The sequence below is a fragment of the Macaca thibetana genome, chromosome 19, assembly GCF_024542745.1.
Source record: "Macaca thibetana thibetana isolate TM-01 chromosome 19, ASM2454274v1, whole genome shotgun sequence".
In the NCBI taxonomy this organism is placed as follows: domain Eukaryota; kingdom Metazoa; phylum Chordata; class Mammalia; order Primates; family Cercopithecidae; genus Macaca; species Macaca thibetana.
This window is the reverse complement of record NC_065596.1, coordinates 7,874,798-7,889,505: the sequence shown is the minus strand read 5'-3', so window position 1 is coordinate 7,889,505 and position 14,708 is coordinate 7,874,798. Positions and strand designations below refer to the sequence as shown.

General features: G+C 48.5%; 2 protein-coding genes across 6 annotated transcripts in view; one reads left to right on the top strand and one right to left on the bottom strand.

Moving 5' to 3' along the window:
* The window catches only part of TMEM38A (transmembrane protein 38A), a 28,323-nt gene extending 25,865 nt beyond the window's left edge, over positions 1–2,458 (top strand). The window contains exon 6 of the mRNA XM_050769752.1: positions 591–2,458. Coding sequence (XP_050625709.1) covers positions 591–818 — 228 coding nt within the window. The 3' untranslated portion in view covers positions 819–2,458. The remainder of the gene's footprint in view (positions 1–590) is intronic.
* SMIM7 (small integral membrane protein 7) overlaps positions 1–14,708 on the bottom strand; it is a 357,382-nt gene that overhangs the window by 41,046 nt on the left and 301,628 nt on the right. Inside the window, exon 1 of one of the 5 annotated variants that reach the window (XM_050769891.1) lies at positions 569–572. The exons of the other annotated variants lie outside the window; for them this stretch is intronic. The gene's annotated coding sequence lies outside the window, so the exon portion shown is untranslated. Of the gene's footprint in view, positions 1–568; positions 573–14,708 lie in introns of those variants that run through there. 5 annotated transcript variants of the gene reach the window in all.

Sequence of the window (14,708 nt, the reverse complement as noted above, 5' to 3'; positions counted from 1 at the left end):
ATCAGGGTACTAGCCTGGTCGGGTTCTGGTGAGGACCCTCTTTCCTGGTTGCAGACAGGCAACATCTCACTGTGTCCTCACGTGGTGGAAGGGACTGGTTAGCTCTCCTGGACCTCTTTATAAGCGCACTAATATCATTCCTGAAGCCTCCACCCTCATGATCCAATCACCCCTCCAAAGGCCTCACCTCTTAATATCATCACCTTGGTGATAGGTTTCAACATATGAATTTGGGAGGACACAGACCTTCAGACCTGCACTTAGCACAGCTTTTCTCTGAGCCCAGGTGTCATGGGGAATTCTGGGGGGATGGGTGACCAGCAGTTCCAGTGTGCTTGGAACTTTCCAGGGGTCAACACTTGAAGTCTGGCATCCTGGGAAACCTGGGATGGTTGCCTATCATCCTGGGGGTGCATGCAGCCAGAGGGTTGGGTCGGGGCTACCTCCAGAGGGCTGGGTCGGGGCTACCTCCAACCTTGACTTTGATGACGCTCTCTCCCCTCTTCTCCCTACCCTGCCATCCCCTACTTTTCTTTCCACCTTGGTCTCCCTCTGTCTCTCTTGCTGTCCCCCTGGCCACCCCACCTCAGGTGTTTCTGACGGCCACCCACTCACACACCTCCCCCTTTGATGCCCTGGAGGGGTACATCTGCCCTGTGCTGTTTGGTTCGGCCTGCGGGGGTGACCATCACCATGACAACCACGGTGGGTCCCACGGCGGTGGTGGGCCAGGAGCTCAGCATTCGGCCATGCCTGCCAAGTCCAAGGAGGAGTTGAGCGAGGGCTCCAGGAAGAAGAAGACCAAGAAGGCGGATTAGGGGGTGGCCCAAGGGGCACCGGAGAGAGGACCCGGACCCAGGACCCTCTGAGCTGGGAGGCTTCCTGCGCTCAGATCTATCCTTCCCTGGCCTTGACTTCCCCATCTGCACATCAGGGTCATTGGCTCACCCTCCAGGGCTGATGTGAGGGTTGAGATCTGGGGATGAGGATGAAGAACTTTTGTAGAAATTGGGGTTCCCTCTTTCTTTCTGCCAGGACCCCATAGAGTCACAGGTTTTGGAGGGGTTCACGGAATCCTGGCAGCAGCTCCAGCCAAGAATATCACTGGTTGGCACTTGTATTCTTAGTTCTATTTTTCCTTCTTTAAAATTGCATCTTGACTGGGTGCAGTGGCTCATGCCTATAATCCTAGCGCTTTGGGAGGCCGAGGTGGGCGGGTCACCTGAGGTCAGAAGTTCAAGACCAGCCTGGCCAACATGGTGAAACCCCATCTCTACTAAAAATACAAAAATCAGCCAGGCGCGATGGTGCACGCCTGTAATCCCAGCTACTCGGGAGGCTGAGGCAGGAAAATCACGTGAATCCGGGAGGTGGAGGTTGCAGTGAGCCAAGATCTTCCCACTGCACTCCAGCCTGGGCAATAGAGCAAGACCCTGTCTCAAAAAAAAAAAAAATTGCATATTGACTCCTGAAGAACTTCAAGCCATGTTGTGATCCATTCATTTGATGGACATTTTTTAAGTACCTATGAGCCAGGTGCTGCCGTTTCAAAATCTCTTCTTACCCACGCTTCTCAGTGGCTAGACCTTTTCCCGTACCCAGAAAGTCCCGACTCTTGCTGGGTGTCCCTGGACAAGTTGCCTTCCTCCTCTGAGCTTGGCGCTGCCCATCTGTATAGTGGCGACCCTTGGCCCCCTCACTGTACGGAAGGGCTGATGTGAAGCTGCGGTTGAAAAAGGCTCACATGCTCCTGAGCCTCATGCAGTCAGGAGGGGAGAACAGGACGGTTGGAAATTATGATTGCAAATGGCTTTGCATTTTAGATCATTCGTGTGTGTGGATCAGGGAAACACAAGTTCCCTGGCACAAAGGAAGCCCTCGGTAGACACGTCTAGGGCAGGCTTGAGAGATCAGATGGTGTGAAAGGCTTGTGATCTGTTCGTCTCAGGCTCCCCCTAAACCAAGGAAATGGAGCCAGCTGGATGGGGTTCCACGATCCAGCTCTACTGAGGGGCTGTGAGTGTGCACAGTTGGGACTTGGAAGTATCAGGTCTCCCTCAGGCTGGAGTCCGTTGTCACTCATTCAGCCATTGAACAAACATACGGATGCTTCCCTGCTCTGTGCTCAGCCTTGTGCTGCTGCTGGGCGGGCCAGGAACCTGCTTCGGTGTGAGCGAGGTGGATGATATTATAGCTGCAGGGTCCTTCCTGGCCACCCTCGTCTCAGCCTAGGTCACCAGGATGTCTGAGGGGGGTGGGTGCATGGGACAGGCATGGCCAGTCTCAGGTGAGGTTTGGGCCCAGACCTCGTTGGAGTCCCAGATGTTGCCAGGCTGTTGGAAAAGTGCCTTGTTCCTGTGACGCCTGGGAGTTAGGTGGGTCCTGGGGAGGTTTCATCCTCTTGCTTGTCCACCTCAGCTCGGCGTGGAGGAGCAGCCAATAAATCATTGTGAATGAACCCTCATGGCTTGTCTGATTTATGCCTGGGATTTTGTTTTTTGTTTTTGGTTGAGACAGAGTCTCACTCTGTTGCCCAGGCTGGAGTGCAGTGGCGTGATCTCGGCTCACTGCAACCTCCACCTCCCGGGTTCAAGCAATTCTCCTGCCTCAGCCTCCCGAGTAGCTGGGATAACAGGCGCCTGCCACCACGCCCGGCTAATTTTTGTATTTTTAGTAAAGGCGGGGTTTCAGCATGTTGCCATGCTGGTCTTGAACTCCTGACCTCCAATGATCCACCCACCTCGGCCTCCCAAAGTGCTGGGATTACAGGCATGAACCACCAAGCCCGGCCACATGCCTGGGATTTTGGCCTCAAGATGTGGGGATAGCTGGGCATGGTGGCTGATCCCTCTAATCCCAGAACTTTGGAGGGCCGAAGCGAGTAGAGCACCTGAGGTCAGGAGTTCGAGACCAGCCTGGGCAACATGGTGAAACCCCACCTCTACTAAAACTACAAAAATTAGCCAGGCGTGGTGGCGGGTGTCTGTAATCCCAGCTACTCAGGAGGCTGAGGCAGGAGAATCGCTTGAACCCGGGAGGCGGTGGTTGCAGCGAGCCGAGATTGTGCCATTGCACTCCAGCCTGGACAACAAGAGCGAAACTCATTCTTTAAAAAAAAAAAAGACTGTATGCATCCATTATATGAAATCCTAGGAAAAGCAAACTAATGTATAATAACAGAAAGCTGATCAATGGGTGCTTGGTGAAAGGTGGGTAGGGTGGGGTGGGCAGGAGGGATTTTGAAGGGGCAAAGGGACATGGGTGATGAATCTGTTAATTGCTTTGACTGTGCTAGTTTCTCGGGTCTATACACATGTCAGAACCTATTACATTGTACATTGCAAATATACATAGTACATCATTTGTCAGTGATGCCTCAGTAAAGCTGAGAAAAAGAACCCTTCAATTATAAGGGAAAAAGCCTGAGCTTGGTGGCTCGCACCTGTAATCCCAGCACTTTGGGAGGCTGAGGCAGGAGGATCACTGGAGCCCAGGAGTTGGTGATCAGCCTGCACAACATAGTGAGACTCCATCTCTACAAAAAATTTTTAAAAATTAGTTGGGTGTGGTGACTCGTGCCTGTAGAACCAGCCACTCTGGAGGCTGAGTGGGGAGAATCACTTGAGCCCAGGAGGTTGAGGCTGCAGCGAGCTAAGATTGGGCCACTGCACTTCAGCCTGGGTGGAACAGTGAGACCCTGTCAGAGAGAAAGAGAGAGAGAGAGAGAGCGAGGAAGAGAGAGAGAGAGCGAGGAAGAGAGAGAGAGAGAGACAGAAAGAAAGGAAGGAAAGAAAGAAAAGAAAGAAGGAAGGAAGGAAGGAAGGAAGAAAGAGAGAGAGAGAGAGAGAGAAAGAAAGAAAGAAAGAAAGAGAAAGAAAGAAAGAAAGAAAGAAAGAAAGAAAGAAAGAAAGAAAGAAAGAAAGAAAGAAAGAAAGAAAGGAAGGAAGAAAGAAAGAAAAACTCCACACCAAATCGGGCAAAAGAAGTTGGACATGGTGACTCACACCTGTAGTCCTAGCTACTCCGGAGACCAAGGCAGGAGGATCACTTGAGCCGGTTAGGTTGTGTCCAACCTGGGCAACTTAGCAAGACCCTGTCTCAAAAAAAATTGGGCAAAAGATTTCAATAGACACCACCAACGAAATTATATGGTTGGCAGATATCATATAAATTGCACATTAAAGCCATAAGCATATGCCACTGCATACCTGTTATTAATTGAATTGGGTTCCTCTCAAATTGATTTGTTGAAGTCTTAACCTCTAAGGTATTAGGGGGTGGGACCCTTGGGAGGTAATTAGGTCATGAGGGTGGGGTTCTCATAATGGGATTAGTGCCCTTACAGAAGAGACCCCAAATAAACACTTTGCGGCCAGGCACAGTGGCTCACACCTGTAATCCTAGCATTTTGGGAGGCCGAGGCAGGAGGATTTTGAGCCCAAGAGTTCAAGGCCAGTCTGGGCAACAGAGCACGACTCTGACTCTACAAAAAATACAAAAATTAGCCAGGCATGGTGACACGCACCTGTAGTCCCAGTCAGATACACATTTTCAGCCATGAGAAGAATGCAAATCAAAACCACAATGAGCTGTCAGTTCACATCCAATGGCTAAAATTAAAATGACAGTATGGTAATTTTAGTGCTGGAGAGGATGTGGAGCAATAGGAACTCTCATATGCTTTGGTAGGAAGGTAAAAAGGTGCAACCACTTTGGAAGACAATTTGGCAGGTTTTTTTTTTTTTGAGATGGAGTCTTGCTCTGTCGCCCAGGCTGGAGTGCAGTGGCGCGATCTCTGCTCACTGCAAGCTCTGCCTCTGGGTTCACGCCATTCTCCTGCCTCAGCCTCCCGAGTAGCTGGGACTACAGGTGCCCGCCACCACGCCCGGCTACTTTTTGGTATTTTTAGTAGAGACGGGGTTTCACTGTGTTAGCCAGGATGGTCTTGATCTCCTGACCTCGTGATCCACCCGCCTCGGCCTCCCAAAGTGCTGGGATTACAGGCATGAGCCACCATGCCTGGCCTCTGTTTATTTTTTAAAACTGCATGTGAGCCTTCAGTTATTTCAAATTAAAAATTAACTTTTTAAAAAAATAAGTTAAACATAGGGGCCAGGTGCAATGGCTCACGCCTGTAATCCCAGCACTTTGGGAGGCCGAGGTGGGCAGATCACTTGAGTTCAGGAGTTCGAGACCAGCCTGGTCAATGTGATGAAACCCTGTCTCTACTACAAATACAAAAAGTTAGCCAAGCGTGGTGATGTGCACCTGTAATCCCAGCTACTCGAAGGCTGAGGCAGGAGGATCCCTTGAACCTGGGAGGGAGAGGTTGCAGTGAGCTGAGATCACGCCACTGTACTCCAGCCTGGGTGACAGAGCAAGATTCTATCTCAAAAAAAACAAAACAAAACAAACCCCAACCAAACCAAACCAAACAAACAAAAAAATAAGTTAGCTGGACGCAGTGGCTCAGCCCTGTAATCCCAGCACTTTGGGAGGCCAAGGTGGGTGGATCACTTGAGATCAGGAGTTCGAGAACAGCTTGACCAACATGGTGAAACCCCAACATGGTATAATTTTGTAAAACTACAAAAAGTAGCCAGGCCTGGTGGCACGTGCCTGTAATCCTAGCTACTCGGGAGGTTGAGGCAGGAGAATCACTTGAACCCAGGAGGCAAAGGTTGCAGTGAGCCGAGATCACTCCACTGCACTCCAGCCTGGGTGACAGAGCAGGACTCCGTCTCAAAAAAACAACACAACTAAAACACCATAAGTTAAACGTAAACTGGTCATGGCAACTCACACCTATAATCCCAGTGCTTTGGGAGGTGTAGGAGGGAGGATTGTTTAAGCCCAGGAGGTTGAGGCTGCAGTGAGCTGTGATGGTGCCACTGTACCGAAGCATGGGCAACAGAGCAAGACCCTGTCTTTAAAAAACAAACAAACAAACAAACAAGTCAATAAATGAACAACTGTGCTCCGTCCATTCTGTTGCCTAATGTTCAGCCAAAAAAAAAGGCGGGGGTGGGGTGAACATGCAACAACATGAATGAGCCTTAGATGTATCCAGATTGGTGGGGAAAAGCCATACAAAAAAGAATGTATACCGTAGGCATCCATTTATCTGGAATCCTAGAAAAAGCAAACTATTGTAACAGGAAACTGATCAGCATGTGGTTGGGACAAGAAGGGCAGGGTAGGGCAGGTGAGAAGGATTTTGCAGTGGCACCAGGAAACTCAGGTGGTACCCGTTGATGGCCTTGATTGTGCTGGTTTCTCGGGTCTATGCCCATGTCTGAATCTATTACATTTTACTTTTTGGGTTTTTGTTTTATCTTGTTTTTTGAGATGGAGTCTTGCTCTGTCACCCAGGTTGGAGTGCAGTAGTACGATCTCGGCTCACTGAAACCTCTGCCTCCTGGGTTCAAGCGATTCTCCTGCCTCAGCCTCCAGAGTAGCTGGGATTACAGGTGCCCGCCATCACGCGTGGCTAATTTTTGTATTTTTAGCAGAGACAGGGTTTTGCCGTGTTGGCCAAGCTGGTCTCGAACTCCTAACCTCAGGTGATCCACCCACCTCGGCTTCCCAAAGTGCTGGGATTACAGGCGTAAGCCACCATGCTTGGCCTAAATTTTGCTTTTATTACTTAAAATTTAAAAAAAAAAATTTAACTTTTTTCTTATTTATTTATTTAGAGAGAGAGTCTCACTCTGTCGCCCAGGCTGGAGGGCAGTGGTGCAATCTTGGCTTACTGTAACCTCTGCCTCCTGGGTTCAAGCGATTCTCCTGCCTCAGCCTCTGGAGTCAAAGCCTGGGATTGCAGGCACCCACCACCACGCCCGGCTGATTTTTTGCATTTTTAGTAGAGACAGGGTTTCACCGTGTTAGCCAGGATGGTCTCGAGCTCCTGACCTCGTGATCCGCCCGCCTTGGCCTCCCAAAGTGCTGGGATTACAGGCTTGAGCCACCGCTCCCGGCCTCATTTGCAGGACAGTTTATCTTTAGAGATGGGGTATCGCTTTGTCACCCAGGCTGGAGAGCAGTGGCAGGAACATGGATCATTGCAGCCTCAAATTCCCGCACTCAAGGGATCCTCCCATCTCACCCTCCTGAGTGGCAGGGATTGCAGTTGCGTGCCACATACTCAGCTGTAGGTCATTTTAGAAATACAAAATTTTGGGCCAGGCACAGTGGCTCACACCTGTAATCCCAGCACTTTGGGAGGCCGAGGTGGGTGGATCATTTGAGGTTAGGAGTTTGAGACCAGCCTGAAACCTCGCCTCTACTAAAAATATAAAAATTAGCTGAGGGGGCCGGGCGCGGTGGCTCACACCTGTAATCCCAGCATTTTGGGAGGCCGAGGTAGGCGGATCACGAGGTCAGGAGATTGAGACCATCTTGGCTAACACGGTGAAACCCCATCTCTACTAAAAGTACAAAAAATTAGCTGGGCAAGGTGGCGGGCGCCTGTAGTCCCAGCTACTCGGGAGGCTGAGGCAGGAGAATGGCGTGAACTCGGGAGGCGGAGCTTGCAGTGAGCTGAGATGGCGCCACTGCACTCCAGCCTGGGCTACAGAGCGAGAGTCCGTCTCAAAAAAAAAAAAAAAAAAAAAAAACAATTTAAGTATGGAAAACAGATCAGTGGCTGCCAGGAGTTGAGTTGGAAGGAGAGATTAACCACAAGAGGGACAGAGGAATTTTGGGAGGGAAGGGACTGTTCTGCATTTTTAATGTGGTAGTAGTTACACAACCCTATGTGTTTGTATAAACTTGCAGAATTCGCCTGACAGCGTAGCCCTTTTAGGAGGCTGAGGTGGGAGGATCACCTGAGGCCAGGACTTTGAGACTAGCCTGGGTAACATGGTGAAACCCCGTCTCTGCAAAAAATACAAAAATTAGCCGGGCGTGGTGGCTTGTGCTTGTAGATCCAGCTACTCAGGAGGCTGTGTGGGAGAATCACTTGAGCCTGGGAGGCAGAGGTTGCAGTGAGCCGAAATTCCAGCCTGGGCAACAGAGCCAGACCCTGTCGCAAAACAATAAACAAACAAAGAAATAAAACAACCCACAAAGAAACACTACAAAAAAACCTTGCAGAACTTTGTGGCTAAATTCTACCTTAATCTAAAAAGAAAAGGAAAAAGAGAGCAGCTTTGAGTTTTCCCAAATCTGTTCGAATCCTGTCTTTTTTTTTTTTTTTTTTTTTGACAGAGTCTCACTCTGTTGCCCAAGCTGGAGTGCAGTGGCGCCATCTCGGCTCACTGCCACCTCCGCCTCTCGGGTTCAAGTGGTTATCCTGCCACAGCATCCTAAGTAGCTGGGATTACAGGCAAGCGCTATCATGCCTGGCTAATTTTTGTATTTTTAGTAGAGACAGGGTTTCACCATGTCGGCCAGGGAGGTCTCGAACTTCTGACCTCAAGTGATCCACCCGCCTTGGTCTCCCAAAGTGCTGGGATTACAAGTGTGAACCACCACGCGTGGCCAAACCCTGACTTTTAATCTCCGAGATATGTAGCTTGGGCAAGTAACTCCCCTTCTCTGAGCCTCAGTTTCTTCTTAGGACGACTAGGAGGAGTGACTGGAAAGTCCTTGGCACAAGGTGAGGTCTGGAGTTGGGACAAAAGCCGCCTCTGTCAAAGTGCTCACAGAACCCCTGGTCGGGTTCATCTAGCACCTGGTGGGTGTTGGAGATAAGTCGGCTCCCTGCCTTCCGGCACTAACGTTCTGAGATCTCATTTTCCAAGAGAACGGATTGTACCAAAATAGCCTCTCAGCCTAGTCTGCGAAGGGGGCGTGCAAGCCACCGGCCGGGCAGGGAATGATTGGCGGGGCAGGCTGGGGCTGTTGTCCCAGTGTGGGTGTGAGAACTCAGAGGATAGGCTCTCAACGTCCAGGCTAATTTTAGCTGCAAGAGTTACACTTAGTAACTTCCTAGGTCTTGGATTGAGAGAAAGTTTCTTTTTATACCAAAAAAAAATTGTGGTAAAATACACAACATAAAACTTATCTTTTTTTTTTTTTTTTTAGACAGGGTCTTGCTCTATTGCCCAGGCTGAAGTGCAGTGGCACAATCACAGCTCACTGCAGCCTTGACATCCTGGCGTCAATTCATCCTCCCACCTCAGCCTCCCAAGTAGCTGGGACTACAGGCATGCACCACTATGCCTGGTTAATTTTGTGTATTTTTAGTAGAGACGTGGTTTTACCATGTTGTCCAGGCTGGTCTCAAGCTCCTGAGCTCAAGCAATCCACCCACCTTGGCTTCTCAAAGTGCTGGGATTATAGGCATGAGCCACCACACACGTCCTAAATTTATTAACCACATTTAAGTGTATACTTCAGGGGCATTAAGTATATTCACATTGGCTAGGCGTGGTGGCCCATGCCTGTAATCCCAGCACTTTGGGAGGCCAAGGTGGGTGGATCACATGAGGTCAGGAGTTCAAGACCAGCCTGGCCAATATGGTGAAACCCCATCTCTACTAAAAATACAAAAATTAGCTGGGCGCAGTGGCGCGCACTTGTAATCTCAGCTATTCGAGAGGCTGAGGCAGGAGAATCACTTAAACCCAAGAGGCGGAGGCTGCATTGAGCCCAGATCGTGCCACTGTACTCCAGCCTGGGCAACAGAGCAAGACTCCATCTTAAAAAAAAAAAAAAAGTATATTCACATTGTTGTGCAACCACCACCATTATCCAGCTCCAGAAATCTTTTCATCTTGCAAAGGTACCCATTAAACACTCACTCCCCACTTCCCTCTTCCAGCCCCTGGCAGCACCATTGTACTTTGTCTCTCTGAATTTGATGACTCTAGGGACCTCATACAGGTACAATCATACAATACAGGTGCTCTCTGATTTACAATTTACAATTTTCTTGACTTTACAATGTTTCAAAAGAGGCCAGGCGCAGTGGCTCACACCTGTAATCCCAGCACTTTGGGAGGCCAAGGCGGGTGGATCACCTGAGGTCAGGAGTTTGAGACCAGCTTGGCCAACATGGTGAAACCCTGTCTCTACTAAAAATACAAAAAAATTAGCCAGGCGTGGTGGCAGACACCTGTAATCCCAGGACATTGGGAGGCCGAGGTGGGCAGATCACCTGAGGTCAGGAGTTTGAGACCAGCCTGGCCAACATGGTGAAACCTGGTCTCTACTAAAAATACAAAAAAAATTGCCAGATATGGTGGTGGGCGCCTGTAATCCCAGCTACTTGGAAGGCTGAGGCAGGAGAATCACTTGAACTGGGGAGGTGGAGGTTGCAGTGAGCCGAGACCATGCTATTGCACTCTAGCCTGGGCTACAGAGCAAGACTCTGAGACTCTGTCTCAGAATAAATAAATAAATAAAATAAAAATAAAAATAAATAAAAAATAAATGTTTCGAAAGAGATCCACATTCAGTAGAAACCACGCTTCAAGTACCCATACAACCATTCTATTTTTTACTTTCAGGACAGTATTTAATAAATTACATGAGATATTCAACACTTTATTACAAAATAGGTATGTTCCCATGATAACACATTTAAAAAACAGGCTTTCCGTTAGTTGATTTTGCCCAAGTGTAGGTTAATGTAAGTTTTCTGAGCACGTTTAAGGACAGCTAGGCAAAGCTATGATGTTCAGTAGGTTAGGTATATAGAAATGCCTATTTTTTTATTTTTTATTTATTTTTTTTGAGACAGGTTCTTGCTCTGTCGCCCAGGCTGGAGTGGTGCAACGGTGTGATCTTGGATCACTGCAACCTCCGCCTCCTGGGCTCAGGTGATCCTCCCACTCAGACTCCTGAGTAGCTGGGATTACAGGTGAGCGCCACCATGCCTGGCTAATTTTTTTGTATTTTTAACAGAGATGGTGTTTCATCATGTTGCCCAGGGGCTGACCTCGAATTTCTGGGCTCAAATGATCCTCCTGCCTCAGCCTCCCAGAATGTTGGGATTACAGGTGTGAGCCACTGTGGTGCAATTATCCCACACTACAGCTTCAAACTCCTAAGCTCAGTTGATCCTCCTGCCTCAGCCTCCCAAGTAGCTGGGACTACAGGTGTACACCACCACACCTGGCTAATTTTTAAAATGTTTTATAGATATGAGGTCTCACTATGTTGCCCAGGCTGGTCTCGAATTCCTGGCCTCAAGTGCTGCTCCCACTTTGGCCTCTCAAAGTGCTGGGATTATAGGTGTGAGCCACCACGCCCAGCCATAAGCAGGTATTTTACATATAATACATCCTCAAGGTGGTTTGTTACTCTCATTTTATGGACAATAAATGAGGCTGGGTGCTAAGGTGAGTTGACGTCAGTCACCTATTACTGAAAGTGGGTAAGAATTGAAATCCAGTCTTGGCGCTGGGCTCACACCTGTAATCCCAACACTTTGGGAGGCCGAGGCAGGCAGATCACCTGAGGTCAGGAGATTGAGACCAGCCTGGCCAACATGGCGAAAGTCCGTCTCTACTAAAAATATAAAAAATCACCCAGGTAAGGTGGCATATGCCTGTAATCCCAGCTCCTCGGGAGGCTGAGGCCGGAAAATCGCTTGAGCCTGGGAGGCAGAGGTTGCAACGAGCTGAGATCGTGCCACAGCAGTCCAGCTTGGGTGACAGAGTGAGTGAGAAGACTCCATTTCAAAAAAAAAAAAAAAATTGAAATCCAGGCCCATCTCATTCTAAAGCTATGCTTTTTCTTGTACATTTCACTTCTCTGATTCTCTTTAGGAATGTGTAAGATACATGCATGGGAAAAATTCAGCATTACCCTTGACACTGAGCAGGCATCAGCAAATAATACCTAGAACAGGCATCAGCAAAGGCAAGTTCTCATCCTGCTCTGCTGGTTCCCAGGTCGTCATCCCTGGTGACCACAGAGGTGGGTGGTTATGACTGCGTTTACACTGTGGTTTCTTGTTAGTGCCTGCCTGAAGGCATGTAGAAAAACTCCCAGCTCAATTAGTGGAGGAAATTGAGGCCATTGAATCCAGCTGAGAGGTGAAAGTCACTGCACAAAGACAGATGTTGGCAGGCCTGAGAGTGAACTCTGGTTTTGCAACTAACTTGCCGTGTGACCTTTGGTGAACCCTTCCTGGCTGATTGAAAATGTTGAACTAGGCTGGGCCCGGTGGCTCATGCCTATAATTCCAGCACTTTGGGAGGCCAAGGCAGGCAGATCACCTGAGGTCAGGAGTTCAAGACCAGCCTGGCCAACATGGCGAAATCCCATCTCTACTAAAAGTACAAAAATTAGCCGGATGTGGTGGCGGGTGCCTGTAATCCCAGCTACTCAGGAGGATGAAGCAGGAGAGTGACTTGAACCCAGGAGGTGGAGGTTGTAGTGAGCCGAGATCAAGCCACTGCACTTCAGCCTGGGCGACAGAGCGAGACTCTGCCTCAATTAAAAAAAAAAAAAAAAAAAAAAGAAAAGAAAAATGTTAAACTAGGTAGGTCAAGGGTGTGTAAACCATGGCCCACGGACCAAATCTGGCCTCTACTTGTGTTTGTAAATAAAGTTTTCTTGGCACGCAGTCATGCTCATTTGTTTACTTATCGCCTATAGAGAGGTTTTTTTTTTTTTTTTTTTTTTAAGACGGAGTTTCACTCTTGTTGCCCAGGTTGGGGTACAGTGGTGTGATCTCGGCTCACTGTAACCTCTGCCTCCCAGGTTCAAGCGATTCTTTTGCCTCAGCCTCCTGAGTAGCTAGGATTACAGGCACCTGCCACCACGCCCGGCTAATTTTTTGTATTTTTAGTAGAGACAGGGTTTTGTCATGTTGACCAGGCTAGTCTGGAACTCCTGACCTCAGGTGATCTGCCCACCTCGGCATCCCAAGGTGCTGGGATTATAGGCCTGAGCCACTGTGCCTGGTACCTGTAGTGGTTCTTGTGCTACAACAGCAGAGTTGAGTGATTTCAACAGATCACCTCACCTGCACAGCTGAAAATGTTCACTCTCTGGCCCTTTGCAGAAAATGTTGGCCAGCCCCTGGACTGGATGATGCTGAAGAGCCCTTCTAACTCTAAATATCTGATAATTCATAGAAGAAATGAACATTGCAATTGACTAGGCAAAAACCAAGAGAAATTTATCAAACTCTGAGTTGCACAAATGGGTATCTCACCATCCCTCAAATGTCCATGTTTCCTCAATAGAAACCAAACATGGGGCTTGGTGTGGTGGCTCACACCTGTAATCCCAGCACTTTGTGAGGCAGAGGAAGGAGGATCACTTGAGGCCAGACTCCTGCCTGGCCAACATGGCGAAACCCTATCTCTATTAAAAAATACAAAAATTAGCCAGGCGTGGTGGTACAGGCCTGTAATCCCAGCTACTCGAGAGGCGGAAGCACAAGAATTGCTTGAACCTGGGGGGACAGAGGTTACGGTAAGCCGAGATCGTGCCACTGCACTCCAGCCTGAGTGAGACAGTGAGACTCCGTCTCAAAACAAACAAGCAAAAATAAAACAAAACAACAACAACAACATGGGTCTGAGGCCAGGCATGGTGGCTCACGCCTGTAATCCCAACATTTAGGCAGGCTAAGGTGGGTACATTGCTTGAGCCCTGCAGTTTTTGAGACCAGTCTGGGCAACGTAGCAAGAGCTCATCTTTACAAATATAAACAAAAATTAGTCTGGCATGGTGGCGTGTGTCTGTGGTCCCAGCTAACGTGGGAGGCAAAGGTGGAGGGTCTGTTGAGCCTGGGAGGCAGAGGGTGCAGTGACCTGAGATCATGCCACTGCACTCCAGCCTTGGTGTCAGCGTGAGACCTTGTTTCAAAAGAAAAAAAAAAAAGTCATTGGTCTGTCTTATACTGGGAATGGTTCTACTCATTCATGCCTATAACATGCATTGATCATTTGGAAAATACTAGTTCAATGAGTGATGCAGATGTTGTCCCATTACACTATTTTGTATCAAAAAGTCCTATTCATTAATATCACTGTTCATCTCATCAGAAAAGTATGCAGTGGCACGATCATAGCTCACTGCAGCCTTGACCTCCTGAGCTCAAATGATCCTCCCGCCTCAGCCTCCTTGGTAGCTGGGACTATAGGCGCACATTGCCAGCACGCCAGGATAATTTTTTTAAAAAACTTTTTTTGTAGAGACAGGGTTTCACTTTGTTGCCCAGGCTGGTCTCAAACTTCTGATCTCAAGTGATCTTCTCGCCTCAGCCTCCTGAGTAGCTGGGATTACAGGCTTAGAAAAGTCTTTAAATGTCAAGAAGCTGCCAGACTCACAGTGGCAGCTACACATTTTCCAGAATTCTGATTTCCCCTTAAAAGCTTGAATTTTATTGTTGGCAACAAAACCTGAAATTGTTTTCCTCGAAGTGACAGGCTCATTTTGTTCATTTTTGAGAAAATGTCTGCCGAGCAGTCACATCTAAATCACAGCTTGTCAGACATTTCCAGTAAAAATGGTGTTACCCGAGAAAGGCCGCTAGCTTGGCTGTGGAGGCAGCAAACATTCATTCCATCACGTTTTCTAGAGATGACCAATGACTGAATCCTCAGCAGGGGAATTTTACGTGGACCTCCCGTATCGCTAATCAGAATATGAAAAAGACATGCCTCTCCCGTTATGGGGCAAATTGTGTCCCCCCAAAAGATACATTGAAGCCAGGCTGGGCACAGTGGCTCACACTTGTAATCCCAGAACTTTGGAAGGCTGAGGCGGGTGGATCACAAGGTCAGGAGTTCAAGACCACA